Raw genomic sequence first — 21926 nt, forward strand, 5'->3', positions numbered from 1 at the left:
CCATCCAAAAACATGGCAACATCCAACCATGCAACTATGCAACCGTGCAACCATCCATGCAACCATTCGCCGTCTATCCGTGCGTTCATCTGCGTCTCGGCTAGCCAAACTTTTGAGCATCTCTCGACATATGTACGTGCATATCAAGTGTATATCTTTTTCTCGATATTCACTTTGTTTTTTTAGTTTATACTTCTTACAGCGAATGGAAAAAAGAATCATGTCTCAATTGGCAAGAAATGAATTGAATGTGCAACATATTGTACTCATTTCACAGCAGAGTTACAACCCAAAATGCTAAAATTTTCTGAAAACAATTGCAATACTGCAATTGTTTTAATTTTCTGTAAGAGACAGGACAATAAATGTTATTTTTCAGCATAATACAGCAGCTAATAAACTAATTTCTTTGGTTTAAGGAACAATTTTAATCTACTTAAAATAAAATATCTGATTTTTTATAAAATATATGTACCAGGAACCGGAACAGTTACAACTTAAAACAAATAGCGCCATAACAATTAATTTCCAATTTTTATTGTATTGCTTAAAATATAATAATTATTTTTAATTATATCCGTTCAATAATTATTATGTTGTACATTACTATGTATTTCCTATTGTTGGCTCCGTGTATATATTATTTTTATTTAACTGTTTTAAAAGATACAAATAGTCTTTATTGATAATCTGTAGACACTTGACATTCCACTTGATATAATGAGAATTACGCTTTACGAGCTGCCACACCTGGCTTTAACCTGATTCGTTACGGTTCTATCTATCATATCATATCATACTTCAGCTCGTACTCGTACTCGTATCGTGGCTGAGACACTGCGAGGCATACTTATAAGTACGTTTATTCGTATTTATGTATATTCCATGTGAACACTTATTGTTATTGAGAGCACACGCGGCGCGGCTTTTGAATTACGTTGCTTGTGGCAACATTTCTCGACTCGACTCCTTTCCCTTCCACCACTTTGCGTCCACTTTCCTACTTGCCGCACAGTCGTTTCGGGGCACCTTGTGCTTTGGCTACAACAAAAAATGACTGTGCCCAGCGCCTAAAATATAAAACTCGAACGTTGCCAGGACAATTTCACAGTAAAGCGACGACGTTGGCTTTGATACCGACAACGACGATGAGGATGTGGATGATGATGTGTAGATGTATGTGTATGCATCTGTATTCTTCGTATGCTGAATGATGAGAACGACGCCGTCTCCCGCTGCTAGCAGTTCAGCTGTAAACGGGCGGGAGGTGCTTGTTAAATTCTTTTATGCTTTGTTTTGCTGTCGATAATGGCGGCAATGGCTACACATATTCCTTATCCCCACACACACACACACACCCATATAGAGGCGGAACAGACAGTAGGAGGGGAGTACTTAGCTTTGGCTCCAGCTCATGCCTCAATTCCAATCGTTGAGTAGGAGACGAAAGGCGAAGACTTCTTTTGATGCTTATGCTCATTTATCCTTACCTACGCCTTTGCTTTCGCCTTCGCTGTTGTTGCTGTGTGTTTTTCTGTTGCCGCCTTACTTATCCGTAATTTCTCATTTTTCGTGCGCCCTTTGTGTCTGCCCAAGCGTCTGTCTACCACCGCACCTCCTTGGTCTGTCCTGGCTGTGATGTATGCAAATTAATGTTGGCTGCCTCAGCTTGGTATTATGCAAATTTGAGAATACTTTCGACTGTTTTGTTGTTGGTTTTTCAATTTCATTTTCTAAACAATAAATAAATATTAAAGGGGCAACAATGTACGAGTATTGGCAACATATTGTTGCTATTCCTTGCTGTGGTAACCACAAAGTTCAATTTTGAATTGAAAAACTACTTGAGACACACCTTCGCTTCAAGTTTTGTTTCATATATGTTGCATATATATTTTAATAAGCGCCATTACATGCTTTCAAAACTTTTGGCGACAGCAGCAATATTCAATTTTAAATATTACGACGTTGCCAGTGGGAATTTAAATATTTATATTTAAATACTTTTTAATGGTATCTATCTTTTTTTCTTATGTTTAAATAATAGTTTATTTAGTGCCAGTTCTTTATTAGGTATTCTATATTAAGTGTAACTTTAGAACTTTCAGTTTTGCTATCGTATTTGAGGATTATAATATTGCTCTTTATTATTTGTGTATTTGTAAATTGTAAATTTTTCACTTTTAATCTTTATAGTGTCTAAAACAACCTACTTCCTGTTGGCCAATATATTCAAAGCAAGCTGTGAACAAGAAAATAAAGAGGACAAACTAAAAAATTAATTATTACAAAAATACGCTCGACTAAGAAATACCCTATCTACATTTATTGAAACTAAAAAGAGAAATATATTATAATATGAGAAATTATGATACTTTATAAACAGGTAGATCTACATTTTATAATATACCTTCAATTGATAGGGACAGTTTTGTAGATGGTTAAACTTTTGTTTTAGACTTGAACATACCCAGTATAGCCCATTTAAAGGGTGTATCAAAAAGAGAGCACACGGCGCACAATTTGGAAATAAAGAAGTGCAAAGAACTCTTCAAGCACTAATGAAACTGGTTTGTTTCTGTTGGACGACTTGCAAACTGGCAAGGCTAAGCCCTGGCCAAATATGTGAATGTGTAGAGGAGTTCCCTTGCCCGTTCCCCCCACGCTTCCCCCGCCCTTAACAGTGGCAAACGGAGCGCCCTTCTGTGCTAAATTTGTGCCTGAAAATGTGCTAAGTTGCCTCGTTTTGTATGCACAAAGGTAGCCAAAGGCAGCAAACAGCAACCGAAAAGTGGGCAGGATGCAAGGGAGGTGTGGAGAGGGAAGAGTGGGGCAGGGGCGCAGTCTGTGGCAAATATAAGCGTACCAGCTTCAAAATAAACAACTTTGAAATGGCGCGCTATTTTGCCCACTTACAGAAGCATACATATAATGTGCATATACAGATGTACATGTGTGTGTATCTGAGAGATACTCTGTTGATTGTTGTTCTTGTTGTTGTCTGTATCGCATGTATCCAGTTGTGCTTTGGTCACGTACAAGATTGCTGGCCCCAAATGGCTGTCGATGTTTTTGCCTCGACTTGTGTTCATTATGGACAACTCGCGACGCATCTCCATCCCTTTGGTTACCCGATACGGATCCTCCCCAAATGACATTAGTGGGTCATTGGTGGACCAATAAATACAATAAATAAGTGCACTTGTTTTCTCCCATTCCTCCTTCAATTCTCTCTTTTATATTTATTAATTCTTAGCTGATGTTTGGCTTTTGCCTTTGCTTTTTGCAGGAATATTGTCTCCTCCGGGTCCGTTTCTGACGCCCAGTCCATCACCATCGATCTCAGCTAGTCCACGCCTGCAACCATCACCATCGCTGTCGCCATTCCCACAGGATGTGGTGCTTGTAGCCGGTGGCAACGCATTAAACGCCAACAGCAATTCCCAGGAACACGTAAGTATTGCAAGGCATATCAATACTTTAATTTAATTAGTTATTTTAAAATGTGTATTTTAATTTATTTGTTCTTTAATATTGCAGGAGCGCAAGGCGGCGACGCCTGGCAGGCGACAATCCATACATCAGTTCACAAATGGCAGTCCCAATGCCGGCACCGTTGTCTTTCAACCGAGTCCCTCACAGTCACCGGCCGCTGCCACGACGGTCATTGGCGTGACAGCTGGCGGTCTTATAGCCGCCGCTGCTGCCGCCGCCGGTGGACACAGCAATGCAATTGGGAATGAGCTAAATGCCACCCTTGTCGGTTCCAATAATATACAACTGAATAAGGTAATGTTTCAATTGACTTGCACTGCTTACAATTCACTTTGATAAGATAAGATCAGTATCTAATTGGAGCAGGCCAGATAACGATGTAAGGAATACCTGCCATCACCTGCTCATTCCTAAATATGATGCAACCCTTCAGAATGCATAATTTCGAACATGACTCTGTCGTTTACTCTAACAAAATTGAATTATTGCGATATTTTCATGTTGAAGCAATTTTAAAAAGTTGTTAATTCAGTTGTGATTTAATTTGTAGAACTGCTCTAATATTTGCTTTTGATGTTGATATATTTCCAATGAGGAGTCTCTAGCAATTTTCAATTTATATTTTTTTTGGATAGTGTAATTCGTCGACTAAATATCTCGTAAGGTTTTTTGCGGTTAGCGTGTTTAATTTTAACACAATTTTCATAGTGCAAAACTTTGAAACTTTGCATTTCTTTTAGCTGTTAATACTGATCAGGAATATTTACAGTAAATAATAGGGTTGGATATCTTCTGTTCTTCGGTAACTTACATTAGCACAAAGTTATAACACTCGAGTTGATTACGATCTTTACTAAATTGTTTCAATTTTAAACTCTATTACAGAAGGGCAACAAGCGAACTGGGCAGCAGCAGCAGCAGCAGCAACAACAGCTACAGCAGCAGCAACAACAACAGCTACAGCAGCAGCAGCAACAACTACAGCAGCAGCAACAGCAACTGCAACATCAGCAGCAGCAATTGCATCAGCAAATCTTTAGCAGCAACGCAGCGGCTCCCACATCGATCTGCTCGACAATAGCCGGCGGCTATGGGCAACCAAACGCAACGGCAATCAGCACGCCCATTTCGTTTGCGACAGCAAATGTGGCTAGTAGCCCAAAAGGTCAAGCGAAAAAGGGTGTCACTACGGTGCTGAGCCAACAGCAGCAGCAGCAACAACATCAGCAGGCGCAGTTTCAGCATTATCAGAGCAGTAGTCCTCTAATAGCGGATAGTCCTATACCCAGTCCGAGTAACGCGATTGCTGCAGCGGCGATAAAGCCACCAACGCCACAACCACAGCCGCAGGCCGTACAGATGTTGCCGCAACAATTTACAATCACAAGCGGGCCGCAACAGCAGCAGGCTCCGCAGCAAGTGTTTCAGTTTATTCAGGGGCCGCAGGGTCAGATTATTGCCACTACGCAGCAGCAGCCAACGTTGCAGCAGCAACAGCAGCAGCATCTGCAACAGCAGCAGCAACATCATCAACAGCAGCAACAGCAACAACAGCAGCAGCAGCAGCAACGTTTTAGCAGCAATGCAGGCATTGCGTTGTCCACTGCCAACACGAAGGCAAGCAAGGCGCCACAACAGATTCTGCCGAAGCCGCAGCAGGAACTGTCATCTCAGACGCTGCAGCAGCAGCAGCAATCGAAGAGCAAAAACATTAGCAACAATAATGTCCAGCTGCCGCAGATCTCGCAATCCCCACAGCCTCAACAGGCACATCTCAGTGCAGCTCCCACCAATGCCAACAACCAGCAACATCAGCAGCAGCCGCAGCAACAACAGCAGATATTGTTGCCGGCAACAACAGCACAGCCGCAGCAATTGCTGCTTAATCAGATGCCCGTGCTGGTCCAACAGAATCCCCAAGGTGTGCAGCTGATATTGCGACCACCGACGCCACAGTTGACGGCGACACCTTCGCTGGTTATACAAAATTCTCGAGGGCAGCCGCAACTACAGCAGCCGGCACAGCAACAGTTGCTGCGGATTGTTGGTACAAATGGGGCGACAATGCAACTGGCTGCAGCCACACCCACCTTCATAGTATCCTCGCAGGGCAACCTCATCCAGCAGACAGCTGCCGGCGGTCAGTTCGCAAGCGCCATCAAGACCGGAACGCAGCTAAGCGGTCTCCATGCGGCGTTGGCCGCTCAAGCGCCAAGATCTCAGCCGTTTACGACAACGGCAACCATCAACACTCAATTGCTGGGCCAGAGTGTTGCAGCACAGTTGCAGAATCTGCAGTTGGCCGCTGCGGCGGCTGCCAATGGCAATGGCATTGCCCAGATCCAGATGCCCAATGGGCTGGCGGCCATTTCGCAGCTGCAACAGACGCTGGGCGGGGCCACCATCAATCTGAATCAGTTGAATGGCGCACATCTGCAACAGATTGCAACCGCCTTTCAGACGCCGCAGCCTCCGCCGCAGTCAACAGCAGCAGCAACAGGAGCGACAACCGCAACGAATGGCAATGGCAACAGCTCCACAGAACTCTTTGCTCAATCCTCGCCAGCGCATTTGCCGTTGGCGGTGACTCCAGAGCCACTGCGTCAGCCGACGGCGCAGCAACAGGCGGCAATGGCGACCATTCAGTTGCAGCATCAGCAGCAACAGCAGAAACAGGCGCAAATACAGCTGCTTACGCAACAGTTGCATCAGTCCCAGACGCAGGTGCATCAGGCGCAACAGCTGCAACAACAACACCAACAGACCGTCGAGCCGAAGAAGAAACCGCGTCCTCGCAAAAAGAAACCGCCAGCTGCAGCGCCAGCGCCAGCACCATTGCCATCGCCAACAGCAACAGCAACAACACCGCAAAAGGTTGCAATACCTGCCACGCCCACAACGACGTCAGTCCCAACGCTAACACGAACACCCACACCACAGTCCCATGTGGTCACCCAGGCGCAGGTGGTGCGAGCGAAGTCGCCATCGCCACCACCGACGCATATACAACGCGCCAGCAATGGCAAACTTGATCTCGGCGATGTGATGAAGTTCTGCGGCATCACCGAGGACGATGACGACGATGAAGACTATGGCATGGATGCAGTCTCAGCATCTGTTTCAACAGCAGTTCCTGCTGCCAGCAATGGCAACAACAACAATGAGGAATCATTGGTGCAGTCTCAGCAACAGCAACAGCAACAACAGCCGTTGCCGTTGAGCAATGGATTAACAGGTGCAAGCAGCGGAAGTTCCAATGATATCATGATCTCCATACCGAGCCAAAACGGCAGCGATGGCCTGCCCTTTACGCTGACCATTCCGGCCCCTCTGCCGGTAAACGAAGCCACCGAAATACCAAATATCCTCATCAAGATTGATCCAAGTGACGCGGCAGCAGCAGCAGCAGCAGTTGGTGTTGCAACTGGAGCAACTGTACCACCGTATACGCCATCAACGCCACGCCTGCCCACCGCCGAGGAGATTCAGAGGCAGGCACAACAGCATCTGGCCCAGCAGGCGGCAGCTGCAGCAGCAGCGGCAGCAGCAGGTACCAAGATTTGTACAAGCATCCAGGCAACGACGCCGGCGCCAACGATTAGCTTCAGTCTGGGATCGCAATCCCAAACGATTGGCAGTGTTACGTTGCAGCCGACACCAATTGCTGCTAGCATTACGCTGACAACGCCCACGGTGGCAACGACAACCACCGCCTGCACCACCACAGGCACAAGCAGCACCAGCACAATAGCAGCAACCACAGCGGCGGTGAAACCGCGACGTAAACCCGCTGTGCGACGCAATACGAAGAAGCAAGAGTCCATCAACAACATGACCAATGGCAACGGCAACAGCAATATCGTGAGCAACATTAGCAGCAGCAGCAACTGCAACAACACTCTTAACAGCAGCAACATCATCATCAGCAGCAGCAACATTTGTAGCATCAACACAAGCCCCACGACAACCATTAGCAACAGTGGCTGCATCAGCAGCAGCATTAGCATCGGCAACGGCACTGTCAACACCATAACATTGACAACACCTGTGAGCAGCAGCAGTTGCAGCAGTAGCAACAGCAGCAGCATATTGCTTCCACACGGTCTGGGATTGGCCAACAACAACACGCCCACAACGGTACCAAGTCAGATTGGGAACATACAAATATCGCAGGTGCAAAATCATCATCCATCAACGTTGCCCATCAGCAGCACCGTTGAGAATAAGATACAGATAATGCCCATTCTACCCCCGGGTGCCACAGTTATGGGTGGCGTGCCAGGGTCAGCAGCAGCAGCAACAGCATCAGGAGCAACAACAACAGTTGCTGCACCACAGCAGCAGACGCAGCTGTTGTTTCAACAAACGCCAGCAACAACAACTCCCGGCCCTGCGGAATCAGCCACCATCAAGTTGTCCAGCGATGGGCGCCAGATGCAATTGGTGGCCATATCACAAGCATCGACACCGGTGAACACAGCAGCAACATTGCCAGCGGTGACAACAGCTGGTGGCGCCACCATACTGCCACCACAGCTAACGGGCATGCCCAGCAATGTCTCAATTTCGGTGGGCTCACCCGCCTCTGCGGCGGCGTTGGTGCCGCAGCTCACGGGCAGCTTGACGTTGGCCGTGTCGGAGCTTTGCGAGCGTTTGATATTACGTCATGATCCTAACAGTCCCCAGGATCATCAGTCGCAGCTCATATTGCAGGCATTGCTAAAGGGTGCATTGCCCAATGTGACCATCATCAATGAGCCCACACGCGTGGACAACAACAAGACGGCAGCACCAACACCAACACCACCGCCAACAACAGCACTGCAACCGCAGCAACAGCCACTTCTGCAGCAAGCACAGCCAACGCCAATAACAACAGCATCAGCAACCGTGCAGCAGCTGCCCAAGGTGCTGCCAACAGCACCCAAAATTGAAGCCAAAGGTAAGTGCAACAAATGTTTCCAAATGGATTGGTTCAAATAAATGGTGTTCTCTTTTTCCAGTTGCCAATAACAGAAAGCTATCAACACCAGTCGTGCCCGCCAACAATCTGTTAAGCAGCAGCAACAGCATTAGCACCAGCAGCACCACCAACACAACCACCAACTCTATAAAACCACCGACAATGTCCGCTAAAATCAATGATGCGTTAAGCTTTCCACAATTGTCAACGACGACAACGACAACAACGTCCATAGCAACGCCTCAGCTGATTGTGCAGCAGCAACAACCACAACAGCAGCCCCAGCAACAACAGCCCCAGCAACAACCACAACCACAACAGCAGCAACCACTGCAGCAACGTTATGTAGCATTGCCACCGATTGATCCCAGCACACAGCAATTGTTTTGCCTGAACAGTGTGTCCAATCAGATAACAGCAATAAGTGCTGGACAAACAGCAGCATCGATAGGACCAGCGGAACGATTGCTGATTGCTCCTGCGGGAATTAATGCCCAGCAATTGGCTCAATGTTTGCAGCTGGGACAGTTGCATTTCAACGATGTAAATCCGTTGCCACAGCCACAGCTGCAACTGCAGCAGCAACAACAACAGCAGCAGCCACAGACGATGACAGCAACTTTGCCCATTCCTTTGCGTCCACAACCGCCGCAACAACAAATTGTGCATCCGATACAGCCCATCAGTAATGGACATGGCCTTGGATTAGGTCTGCCCATCAGCACAACGACCACTACGACATTAACCACCAGCAGCAGCACGACGACAAGCACCACAACGGTAACCAAGCAGGTAGCCAATGTGGCGCCAATCATTGATCAGAGCAAGGCCAAGTTGGAGCCCGCTAAAGCGGCAACAGGAGCTGGGGCAGCAACAGCATCTAGCACTGGAGCGGTGGCCAAGAAGAAGCCCGTGCGAAAGCCGAAAACGACGCCAACAGCTGCCGAGTTGGCCAACTTGAAGAATGCTAGCGTAGTGAAGCCAATGCCCAAATTGGATCCTCTATCGCAGAAGCCCAACAATAATCCTGTGCAGATTGTGCAACCGAATGTGGCAAGTGGCAAGCAAATGATTGTTGTGGTTAGCTCAAGTGGAAGCCAGACAACAACCACCACAACAACAACCATAATGAGCAACAGCATTCAGCCCTTCCAAACGACAAGTGGCACTAAGTTGGTGGGCGTCACAGCGCCAATGCAACAACAACAGCAGCAGCAGCAGCAACAACAACAATTGCAGCAGCAGCCAACGGCAACGATAGCAGCAGCTGTGCAGTCACAACAGCAGCAGCAACAACAACAACGTGGCAGCTTCAGCTTAACGGCAACAACAACTACAACAAGTTCTGTGGTCAGCAGTGGAGCAGTTGCAACGTCAGCACCTGTTGTCAACCAACTGCAAATAGCAGCACAAATGCCGCAACAACAACAGCAACAACAACAACAGCAGCAACAACCGCAACCAAAGCAACAACAACAACAATCAGTGCCGCAGCAACAACCTCAACAGAATACCATTTCAAGGGTGCAAACTATTCAATTGACACCGCACATGCAACAGGTGTTCAGGACAGTGCAAATGCAGATACAGTTCCTCACAATCAAGCTACAAAACAAATCCTTTGTTCCCACGTTGCCAATCTCGCCGGACATTGATCCGGCGGCAATTGCCCTGTACAACAAGCCCATGAATGATGCGGAGATCAATGTGGCATTGCAACGTTTATTTGCTGAACAACATCGTATATTGGCCTCGGGTAAGGAGGTGCCCACGCCGGAGGGCATGGTTCCTACGCCCAATGCCAATGGCAGCTTTAGTTTAATGCCACAGCAATTCCAGCATGTGCAGCAACAACAGCAGCAGCAACAGTCGCAGACGCAGACGCAACCGTCGGTGGATTCAGTGAAAGCAACAGCTGCTGGTGTGATACTCGCGAATGTGGTGCAACCAAATAATCATTCAACCACCAACACGGCAACAGCTATTACTGCACAGCAGCAACAACAGCCGCAGCAACAACAACCGCAGCAACAGCATCAACTGAATGTTGCCCAACGCATTCACATATATCCCATGCAGCATCAGCAACAGCAGCAACTGGCAAATAAACAAAAGTTGGCGCAGCAGAAGCAGCAACAACAACAGCAGCAGCAGCAAGCCGCAACTATCTGCAACTTGCCTCAGCAACAACAGCAGCAAACAGCGCAGCTAAAGCTCAAGGAATCGCCCTGTCGCAGCAAGACGAATGCTGTGAATCAACAGCAGCAGTCGCTGCAACAACAAGCCAATCCGACTGTCAACATGTTGCCACAAAAGGCAAATGTGTTGTCGGTGCCGTTGCCGTTGCCGTTGCAACAGCAGCAACATCAACAGCCGCCCGTTGCCTGCATTAAAAATGGACCACCTCCTCTAATCTTTGCCAGCTCAACAAATCTTCTGTCGACCAGCAATGTCAGCAGCAGCAGCAGCAACTCCAACAGCAACAGCTGCAGCAATAACAACAGCATCAGCAACCACAGCAACAACAACAGCAGCAGCAGCAGCAGCAATAGTAACAGCAACACGCAAGTCAACAATATTTTGACAATGCCACCCTTGCAACCACAACAACAACTGCAGCAACAGCTTCAACAACAACAGCTTCAGCAACAGCAACAACTGCAACTGCCATTGCAACAGGTGCTTCAACCAATACCTCAAACTGTGGCAACAGCAGCACCAGCATTGGCCAATATAATTGCCCCAACGCTGCCCGTGTATCTGCCAGCAATGACATTGCCACTGCCAAAGCCGGAGGAATTGCTGCCGACACCAAAACCAAAAATTGCACGCCTCTCCTTGTGAGTAGTTGGTTGAACAATGCCGATTTTCAAAAATGAGGCCAACTTGAACACAATTAATGAAACCAATTGAGAGCCAAAAATTAACCAAGTTTCCTTTCACAGGTTCGTACGACAATTGGAGGTCGATCAGGAGAGTTGCTTGAAGCCGGACTATGTGAAGCCATTTCGTACCAAGGACGAAGCAGTTAAGCGGCTAATCAGGTAAGTTAAAGAAAAAAGACATAGGACGAGCAGAGTTCCTCAATGACAAACCAATAATAATCCCGGATTATTTGCAGGTACCATTGCATGCATGAAAATGACTTGGAGCTGCCCTCCGACGAGGATGAGGAGTTTGAGGCAACGGCGCTTGGCTTTCGAGACAAGTTTCGGCAATTGAATGGCAAATTTCAGGAGATTCTCCTACAGGAATCAACGGTAAGCAGTCTGCACAAGTCCCAATGTCCAGACATTTTCCTACCCTGTGCCGGGAGAGAGGAAAAAGTGAAGTCTTAAATGTTTGAGTATCTAGGTTCCTGCGCACAGGGTATCTCGTAGTCGGTCTCTCTCGACAAGGTTATTTTTAACTTGTTTTAATTTACAATTTATTGTTGCAGTTGCAGCATCGCACGTCAGAGTTGCTACAAGTGCAGCAGCTGATGATCGATGACCTGAAGGGCGAGATCAGTGATATACGTACAGCGGAGAAGGAGCTGATAGAAAAACAACAGCAACAGCAGCAGCAGCAACTTAAGGAGGAGCAGGACTGCAATGAAGCGACTGAAACCGAGTCGGCGCTGGACACCAAAGTGAAGGATGAAATCAAAGTGGAACCATTGGAAAGAGCGTCAGAAGCAACTCACGTAGCAGCTGCTGTTGTGGATACATTTGATTTGCTTAAGAACAGTGCTGATTTGAACAAGGCATACAACAAACAACAGCAACAGCCGCATCAGCAACAGCAGCATCTACAACAACAAGCTTCACAGCAACAGCAGTTGGTCAAGCGAGAGGAGAATGGCGACTGGTTAGGAAATGCTGGTCAGTCTGATGTTGGCAGCAATAACAACGGCTCGTTGAATGATGCTGTTAAGAAGGAACAGCAAAACAGCTCCAAGGATAACGTCGAGTATATCAAAAAGGACTACGACAACTTTGACATCGAGTCGGAGCTAACGCCTAGTTTTATCATGAAAAAGGTCGAGCAGAAAATGGAGCCAAATGGAAGTGTGCAGCAGGTAAAGAACGCTGACAACTGTTATACGGACAACGTATTGCAGGAACAGCGGCCACATCACCAACAACAGCAACATCACCAGCAACAGCAGCAGCAACAACCTCAGACGCAACAACAACAGCAGCAACATATTAAGAACAATTCTCTAGCCAACGAAGATCACGAGGATGGTTGGTTTTGCCTACAAAAGGAGCTCAATCTGATGAACAATGAAGCCTTGCAGCCGCAGCAGCAACATGCACCACTGCAACAGCACCAGCAACACTTGTCGCAACAACATCTCTATGATAACAACAGTGCTGGAAGTCTGCTAAACAATGGCAATCATCTGTCGGACCTGTTTCCCAATGGCTGTATCGACAAGAGCAATCAGAGCAACAGCAATAGCAGCAGCAACAGCAGCAGTAGCAGTTGTGCTGGCGATGTTGGCGGCAACAGCAGCAATGTTGGCAACAACAATGTGCCCATCGGCCATTCATCCTGTAGCCAGCAACGGCAACAGCCATTGGCAATGCAAGCGGATCAAGCAAACCATCATCCAGCAATCAACGAGTTCTTCAACAGTGATTCGGATGTGCAAAAGTCGGTGGAGACGCGACTGGAGGCCATGTTCGGTGAGTCGCCAGTGCATTTGGATGTAAAGAACAGCAGCGATGCGCACGATATTGAATCCAATCTGGATGAGATCTTTGGCGATTCAAAGTCGCCCGCAGAGAATCACAAAAGCAAAATGAACATTTGGGCGCCAGATGCAGGATTCGGCTCCAACTATAACAGCGAGCAACAGCAGCAGCCGTATGGCCATCAGCAACAGCAACAACAACAGCAGCAGCAGCAGTCACAACAGCAGCAATCGCAACAACAGCAGCAACAGCAACATCACATTGAGCTCAACTGCAACAACAATCCTCGCTGGATGCAGAGCATGGAAGCCCATTACAGCGACTACATGTCCAGCAACACGAGCACCGTCGATGGCCAATCACATAATTTGTTGGTCAATGGCGAGACACGCAAGCGACATTGGAACGGTCAATTGATGGGCTCTAGCAGCGACATGGAGGATGAGAGCAGCAGCAAGCGTCTGTGTACAGCTTCCTCGACATCGTCTTCGCCCTTGTCCTCCCAGCAGCATGTTCAGGTGGCGCCCCATGCAATGTTGGACACAGATATGTTGGCCTTACACGATGGCATGGGCGTGGATGGCGTGGTGGGCGTAACAGCGAATGGTCCTGCCGGCTTTTCACAATTGCTAATGGAGCAACAGCAGCAGCAGCAGCAACAACAACAACAGCAGCAGCAGCAGCAACAACAACATAACTTTGCCAATCATCAGGCGTTCGCCAATATGCTAGACCCACAGCATCAGCAGCAGCAACAACAACAACAGCAGCAGCAGCAACAACAGCAGCAACAGCACTACCAACATAGCATACAACAGCAGCTGCAGCAACCGCAACAAGCACAGTTGCATGTAAATCATATGGGTGGCACATCTGTGGTTACCGGAGAGTATGATGATGACATTAGCCGACATGTGGCAAGTGCCATTGACAGCATACTCAATCTGCAGAACAGCGCCGATTCGCTGCAGTTCTCGCTGGGCTCATTCCTTGGCGATAGCATCCTCGACGATCAGCGGCAGGCAGCTAATTTGCCCAGTTGCCAGCAGGAGCAGGCGAGCAACAGGCGTCGCCAGATGGGCGATGACATTGGCGATTGCCTGATTAGTGGCGAAGCTGCGGCAGTTGTCAGTGCGGTGGCGGAAACCGGTGGCAACATGCTGTTGGATCATCATCACCATCACCATCATCAACAGCAACAACAGCAGCAGCAATTGCTGCAGAATCACATGGGTCAGCAGCAATCACATCTGCAGCATCATTCGCAACACCATCACGGCTTGTCGCAGTCGCAGACACAGCATCATGGACAGCTGAATGACTTTAGTTGCGTGGCAGCTGGCATAGACGATGCTGTCAAGTCAATTATGACCTCTTGACTTGGACTCCAAGCAGCAGCTGGTCAGGCAACAGCAACCGAGCTGCCGCCGGCGGCAACGGCAACTGTTGCCAACAGCCTGATACTGGAGTTCAATGCAACCACCTTGTGAATTTCTGCCAAAGGCAACATTGACACATTCATTGTATAGTTAGTCCCCTAAGTTTTCTTTAGTTATTGTGCCCTGGCGCTGAAACATTGCTCAGCAACAGATGCCAACATTTGCACCCTGCTCTGTACAATTTTTGTTCTTAATTTAGTCTCTAAGTTTAAAATGTAGCATAAATTGTTTAAGTTCTTGTTTTCGTTTTTAGTCCAATGTGTTTGTACAATATTTAAAAAAGAAACTACTCGTAAAAGCAAAAACATCCCTCGATTATTATTTGTATAAATTGATAGTCACACAATCGAAGGACGAGAGCATTATTAAGGGACAGCAATGGACCTTCAAAGTCAATAGCAAAAGCAATTATAACGCGGAGAATTGAAAACAAAACGACGAATAGCATCAAATGCTTCTTAGAGAAGTACACTGAATGAATTCTATTGTAATACAAATTAAATAACTACAATAAATAAGTGAAAAATGCCTAGACAATTTAATAAAATCTAAATCTTAGCTATGTGAATGTGAAAAAAGCAAATAAAATAAAACAAATTGTTTTTCGGCCTACCGAATATTGAATAGCCTTGCAGGGTTTAATATATTAGTCCGATTTATGCGGTCTATAAAGAAGATATATATCTGTCGAAAGAGACACAATTCAATCACTATACAGTCTCAATCTTAAAGCTTTAAAATCGATTGCGCCCTGCAAGATCATAAGGAAATTATAAATCGGAACAGAAATAATGATTGGTTGTAATTAATTGAGAATTTAAAAAGTGAAACGTCAGTAAATGCTGATCCCGTGGAGAGCATTCGGAATATGTAATTATATTTACGCATAACAATTGTAACAATGTTGCCAATTTTGTTGAAATGAATACGGGGGGAGAATTCAACCACAGCAAATCGATTTATATTAAAATATATATATTAAATTATTTATTAATAAGCAATTGTAAATACAAATACATTCTTATATACATGTTTATGTATGTATTGCATGCGCCAGTTTCAACAACCGCAGATTTTAAAACAATTGGATTTGCTCTTAGTGTAAAAATGTGTAAGAAAAAGCTTGCGAAAATACGTAAAATAAATTAATGTAATAATAAAACAAAAAAATAATTTGATAAATTGAAGCTAAGCAATTTAAACTATTATTTATAAAACGCTTAACGTCTGTCTGCTTCTGAGCTAACACGCACACACATACATACATATAGACATATATATGCATTAATAATTCGAATAATTAACGTGCTCAATTTGAATTAGAAAGCTATTAACCAAGTCTGTCCACTTGGCTTCGACTACGGGTCAAATCAGTAAATGTCTTGGAAGATTTAAGAAAGGACAAACGACGAAGCAAACCAAATGCAGTTCAAAAAATAAAATCACAATTTTAGCAAATTTAGTTTAAACATTTATTAATTATTATATAAATAAATATATACATATGTATGTATGTATACATATTGTACATGTAATAACACAACAAACAAAAAATGAAAACGAATCGTATCATTGTATCTTGATCTTGATCTTGCCACAAATCTGATTTGTGATTTGTGCCACGTTTTAAATATCGATGTCTGATTAGCTTGTAATACAATTGAAAACCAATAAATCCATAGTAAGCAACAACTACGAACTTAATCCAAATATTGTAAATGTTAGGAAGCCGCGCATAAGATTCACTCATTTCACATAAACAAAATGTGCGACTTAAATAGTTATATATACATTTATACATATATACATACTTAGTCGTCCGTCACGTATTAATGCATACCAATTACAATAAATACTACTACTAATACTACTTAAAATACCACCACAACAACAAGAACAACAACAAAAACTACTAAAACATATACATTCTTAAATGAAATGTATGAAAAATGTGCGACTAAAATAGAAACGTATTCGAACTACATTATATGTAGTTGATAAGTAAATTTCAGAAGGAATTAAATTGTACGTATTATATATAACTATATCGAGTTTAATTGGTTTAGCCCCCCTGACATCCCTTCCCATATCCCCTTTCCGTCTGTATGATTTCTTACAGAGGTGCACACGCAACACTTTCTAGTTGTTATACAAAGACAAATAATAAAACACAAGATTGTAAAGATTTATATGTAATAGCATAAATTAAGTTAGTCAAGGTGAATTGCATTCGATAATAATATAGCTGCCGATACAACAAATAAAACACATGAAAAGATAAACAGAAAATAAATGCAAACAGAACTTATTACTCGCTAGGAGTAAAATTTAATTAATTATTGATTCAATGATATCATTTGTAACTTATATACGCATTGTTTGACCTTTAAACTTGTATTCAAAACGAAACGGTTATTCAAATCGGCTTCAACAGAAACTCCTCCCTGTCTACCAAAAACCAAACAAAACTAAAAAACCTAACGACGAAGTGAAACATTCAAAATAAAAAGAATCCCAATATCGTAACATAAATTGTTCAGCTAAATGTGTCTAAATGTAATTTATATGAAAAACAAAACAAAAAACAAAGATTTTTAATGCAACATTGTGAGTTTTAATTACAGTAAAACAACTTAAAGAAAACAGAAATCAAGCAAGTTTAATATTTCATAGTTTATTAAGCCCATCCATTCATAGTCGTCATAAACATTAAGTAAATAAAAGCAACGTCTATTGTATTAAAAAACGAAACGCAACAACAACAACAACAATAGATACCCTGGAACCGAATTGAAACAGAAACTTTAAATATATGACAAAAACCAACAAAACAAAATGCAATCAAATTTAAAGCGTGTTGTTGGGTGCAAGTGCAAATCGTACGCAAAAAACAAAAAAAAAAGTAAAAGAAAAAATCGAAAAATACGTATTCATAAGAATAAAGAAAATTCAGACAATTTTAAATCAGCGTCTTTTATTATTCACATCATTGATGCAAAGCATATACAAATTTCGTTATTATTTTCTATGCGATTTGTTAAAAAACGCTCTACCAAGAGTTGATTTTATGTTTAATTTACTAAACAATATTATGGGTGTTTACGTAATTACATACACATGTACTAAGTACCTACCAGATAAATATTAAGATTTAGGTGAGCTTACAATTATCATTACCAATAAACATTGCGGCAGTAACAGTACCAGAGTGTGAGTGCAATATCTTTTGAATACAATATCTTTTGGATCCATAAGTAAATAAATAAATATTAATGAGCTAACTTAGAACGAATATATATTACAAATCATACATCATTCAACAAATCACACAGCATCATTACATGGTTTATTGGTTGATACAGATCTTCATTAGGCCAAGTGCACTAAAATATTTGTGCATTCTAAGCTTGGCATAGTATTTGGCATTTGCGCTTCACTACGGACTAAGACGGAGAGGGAGACTGCCATATTGATTGCTGCTAATTACCTACATAGTACTAGTTTACCAACTATACTTAGTGGTTATTAGCTAATTACAATTATTGCTGGTACACTGGCAGCGGATGGCCCTCTGAGTTGAAGACCCATTTCTCTAGATCAATCTCCTTTCGATTGTCACTAAATAATAAGTAAAAGTATTTTAAAGTCTCGCTCATCCAGAAGCTTTCCATGAGATCGCGCATACGCGTGTTTAGGGTGTTCTTTACATTGCCCAGAGATGTATAGCCAGCAGCCACCTTTGAATGCTTCTCAAAAGCCTGAAAGATGGTCCAGCCCATGTCCTGATATGTCCGGTTTCCTGTGAGTGCATAAAAATAGTAAAGACTCTCGATAAACTCGGGGCGCAGCAAGTTGTGCGCGTCGTTGGGCTTGACATAGATATCGTTCTCGTCCTTCTCGTTAAGCGCAAAGTATGAAATTTCAGCTGCCAGCTGAGTCGGTTGCTTAATGTAGGTCTGATAGCAGGTGTCCATCATATCTCTGGCCAATAATAGATGCGAGTCTGGCATGCCATTCTGATGGCCAAGCAACAAAGTACCAGGCAAATAGCATGTTAAATGATCCATTTTTGGCTTAAAATCGTGCCCATTTATTAGCTCTCCTATGTAAACCCAATTTTCACGTGGCGTGCGACGCATTAATTGCGTTAAAACACCATCAATTGCTTGCATATAATCCAAAATGAGACTGTAGAGTATATAAGTTCAGTATAAAAATGCTCCACACATAGTTTAATTACTTACTTGTCGTTGTCTTTGCGACCTGTTTGTATCCACTGCTTCAATAAGTACTCGTAATACGAATCGCCGCGTGCTCCTAGAGAAATAGTAGCATAATTTCGAAAAGTGCCTGTATTAGCATTAATAAATATGGGCACCAGGCCATGAGTCTTATCCAGCGCATGAATCTTTTCGTTCACTTTGTTTACAACCTAAAAGGTAGATATTATGATATTTAAAAAGTTAATTAAAGCCAAATGGAAAGTCAGCACTTACACTTTCGTAGATAGGAACATTTGTGGAGCGACTAAGATCACGGAACTCCAACTGAATGGTCGTTACTTCGCTGGTCGAACTGTCGGGGGACCATTTTGGCGAATGTGCTGAACTTTCCCCAAGATTCACATCCGAATATGGTATACCCGATGGTGTAAGAAAACTAGGTAACAAGCGATTGCCCAACTCGGACGCTTTGACCAAGAACATTTGATCCCCGCTCAAATGGTAAGCCGATAGCAGACCGCCGAGAACACGTATTGTTACCTCAAAGAGATTCACATCGCGGCTTGTGTGGAATCTCAGCGAATCCTTGACCCAGTCTCGCGCTTCATTGAACTCTATTAAAGTTATAAAAGTGGTCAGTTTCGAAGTTTATAAATAGATGCAGCTATCACATACCATCCTCCAAACCCATGATGTACATTGTGTCCAGAGAATCAACAATTGACAATCCGAGACCAAACCACTCGTGTGAAGTCTGCGAAACGGGCTTGAGATTATCATGACCCCAAGCATACTTCTTGTAACCAGCCCAGGAGTGCTTAAAGGCTGCCACGACGGCCGTCTGACGTTCATTGGTTGCGCCATGGAAGTGCTGCGCCTTGGCCAGCTGCGTCTGCATCTTCTGCAAATGCAAATCAATGCTTTCTCCCGCCAAATTGAAGGGATGCCGGATAGCCTCTTCTAGCTCGGCACGCATGTCTGACTGCTCCTCGATAGGTAATGACGACTCTCGATCAATGGGCTGTTCTACATTGTTGACTATATCAATTGGCCCATTAATATTTTCATTGCCGGCAACCGCGGTTTCCGGTAGTTTCACAACGTTTTCCGCAGAGTTCCCCTCGGGATAAGCCACATTACCAGCAGCCTGGGCAATAAGCAAATAAAATATAATTGGTAAATGTGCTTTATAAGTATTTGTCGATTTTGCTTCAAGTATCCAAGAGTCAATAAATCAAAACTGCCAATCGTATAGCTAATGATTGTCGTTATCGTTATCAGCGGCACCGGCGCTTCCTAATAACTTTTTAATTGAGCCGCGCCCCTGAATGGGGTGTTCTTTGGTGTGTGTGTGTGGCATTGAGTAAGCAAAAATTCATTTACTGATAAGGCCCCCTAGCTGATAGGCTACGTTGAGGTAAAAGTTAATTAATTGGTGCCAGACCTCACCTTATCATTCGATGGCTCCTGTTTAATGAACCTGTCTTCAGTCATTGGCGATGCTACTGCTGCTGAAATCTCTGCAGGTAAATCATTACCATGCTTTTCCGGTGATAGATTTGGATGATGATGTGGATTCTGCAGTGTGTTCTCCCGTCGCATGTGAAATGGAGCCGCGCCAGGCTTAAGGTGCACATCTTTCATACTTATTAGCTGATCGCCGGGCAGAAAGAGTAGGAGCGTTACACAAAATGCTGTGATGCCCATTATAATGAGATTGCGTTGACAACGAGGGAGTTGATTCCACGACTGCAAACAAACAAATATAAGTATATGAGTAAAGAAATATGTATATGTGTGTTACATATGTATATTAACAAGAGCTGTGACTGTTGCTCTGTTAAATGTGTTTGATATGCAAATTTGACGCCCCATTAGTAAGCATAAACAATACAATGCCAATACACACTAAATTTCGATACACGTAAGCTTAGAAAGTTATTAACGTAATCATCAGCATTATCATCAGAAATTTGTCCACTTACCCGTCGCAAGCTCTTGCGGGAGAGATTGCATTCATCGCCGACACCGACACCGCCACCTGTTATGCCCGCTATGGAGGCCGAGGAGAGCGTCAAGGCAACGTGGTCGCTCTTTGTCATATCCGCGACAGTTATTAGCCCTTTTTCTCCAATTCCAATTTGGTATTAACTGCGCGATTTTCAAGTGCCAAAGCCAAAAGCATCCACATTCGCAATTCGCTTTGACCGAAGTAAAAATCGATGGTTGCTAGCTAGACGTCGATTCGCTGTCATAGAATCAACTCATACAATCCCCCATTAATTATGATTTGCTCACATTGCTGCTTTTTATCATGTTAACTGTCGAAATGTATTTAAAGTTGAACCGACGACAAAGTGAACTAAAGACAAAGTAATAAGTTGTTCTTATTTGGAATTGAAAGACATTTTCAACATGATTTCAGTTTAATTGTCTCCTTCATGAGGGGTTCTTACAGAAGAATTCCTCTTTCCTATGTAATAAAAGGTTCTGAAATTCGACAATCAAATACACTTGCCACAAATAAAATATAGGCGCAAATAAAAATTCCGCAGTGTTCGTTCAACAAAAAGAATTACATACTACTGTTTTTGAAAGACGTTGCCACCTGGCAAAAAAAAAGTTGTCATTTATTTTTACGCTACCAGACCAAGAAATCTGATGTAGATACTATTTCATATATTTTTCTTTTTTCAAATCGTCTTCTTGGTAATTTTTTTAAATTTTTTAGCTAGAATGTTAAACATTTTTAACTTTTCCCACGAGGGCTAACGAGCTTGCAGCCATTATTTATTCATTCATCTTAATTTCATCGAATTTCGAATTAAAAATATTCATCGAATTTAATGAATTATTGATAACTTATTGCTAAATGAACTAAAAATAAGATTACATTTAAATTGTGCGCCGGACATTTTTTACACCGGAACCCGCGTTGATCAAATCGTTTCGATTAAGTTCTATTGAACTATTCATCGCCAACTGACCTCAATAATTAAACTAAATGAATGTACGAATCAACCTCTGCTTCATTCATGCGAATAGCATCCACAACTTTTACATTTCTCTGTTGTTGACTGCTGCTAACTTATTTGTATCCGTTATTCTAATTTGTTTTCCAAAT

The 21926-nt window shown here is 43.7% G+C and overlaps 2 protein-coding genes across 4 annotated transcripts in view; one reads left to right on the forward strand and one right to left on the reverse strand.

Moving 5' to 3' along the window:
* Positions 1-16866, forward strand: part of LOC117792772 (protein split ends) — a 51405-nt gene extending 34539 nt beyond the window's left edge. For both annotated transcript variants that reach the window (XM_034633034.1, XM_034633033.1), the window contains 7 exons: positions 3290-3453; positions 3541-3789; positions 4381-8437; positions 8499-11298; positions 11404-11502; positions 11580-11718; positions 11898-16866. In XM_034633034.1, coding sequence (XP_034488925.1) covers positions 3290-3453; positions 3541-3789; positions 4381-8437; positions 8499-11298; positions 11404-11502; positions 11580-11718; positions 11898-14519 — 10130 coding nt within the window. In that variant the 3' untranslated portion in view covers positions 14520-16866. The remainder of the gene's footprint in view (positions 1-3289; positions 3454-3540; positions 3790-4380; positions 8438-8498; positions 11299-11403; positions 11503-11579; positions 11719-11897) is intronic.
* Positions 16867-17541: 675 nt separating this feature from the next.
* On the reverse strand, positions 17542-21370 carry LOC117792783 (endoplasmic reticulum mannosyl-oligosaccharide 1,2-alpha-mannosidase). Of its 2 annotated transcripts, XM_034633052.1 has the most exons (7): positions 21259-21370; positions 20788-21164; positions 20252-20551; positions 19478-19949; positions 19076-19416; positions 18824-19011; positions 17542-18767 (listed from the first exon to the last, which is right to left on the reverse strand). In XM_034633052.1, exons 2-7 carry the CDS (start codon positions 20902-20904, stop codon positions 18119-18121), a joined length of 2067 nt encoding a protein of 688 aa, XP_034488943.1. In that variant the 5' UTR covers positions 20905-21164; positions 21259-21370; the 3' UTR covers positions 17542-18118. The 2 variants fall into 2 exon arrangements, with proteins under 2 accessions (XP_034488943.1, XP_034488942.1); XM_034633051.1 differs by having other exon boundaries at positions 20788-21358.
* Between the last annotated feature and the right edge of the window lie 556 nt (positions 21371-21926).

The sequence above is a fragment of the Drosophila innubila genome (genome assembly GCF_004354385.1).
Source record: "Drosophila innubila isolate TH190305 chromosome 3R unlocalized genomic scaffold, UK_Dinn_1.0 2_E_3R, whole genome shotgun sequence".
NCBI lineage: Eukaryota > Metazoa > Arthropoda > Insecta > Diptera > Drosophilidae > Drosophila > Drosophila innubila.

What these genes read in the sequence shown, in the direction of transcription:
- LOC117792783 (XM_034633052.1), bottom strand. Translation starts at nt 20,904, where the DNA reads ATGACAAAGAGCGACCACGTTGCCTTGACGCTCTCCTCGGCCTCCATA. An exon ending in AGGAGCCATCGAATGATAAG is followed by an intron (nt 19,950 to 20,251) that starts GTGAGGTCTGGC and finishes CTTATTGCCCAG; the next exon opens with GCTGCTGGTAATGTGGCTTA. An exon ending in ATGTTCCTATCTACGAAAGT is followed by an intron (nt 19,012 to 19,075) that starts GTAAGTGCTGAC and finishes TCTACCTTTTAG; the next exon opens with GTTGTAAACAAAGTGAACGA.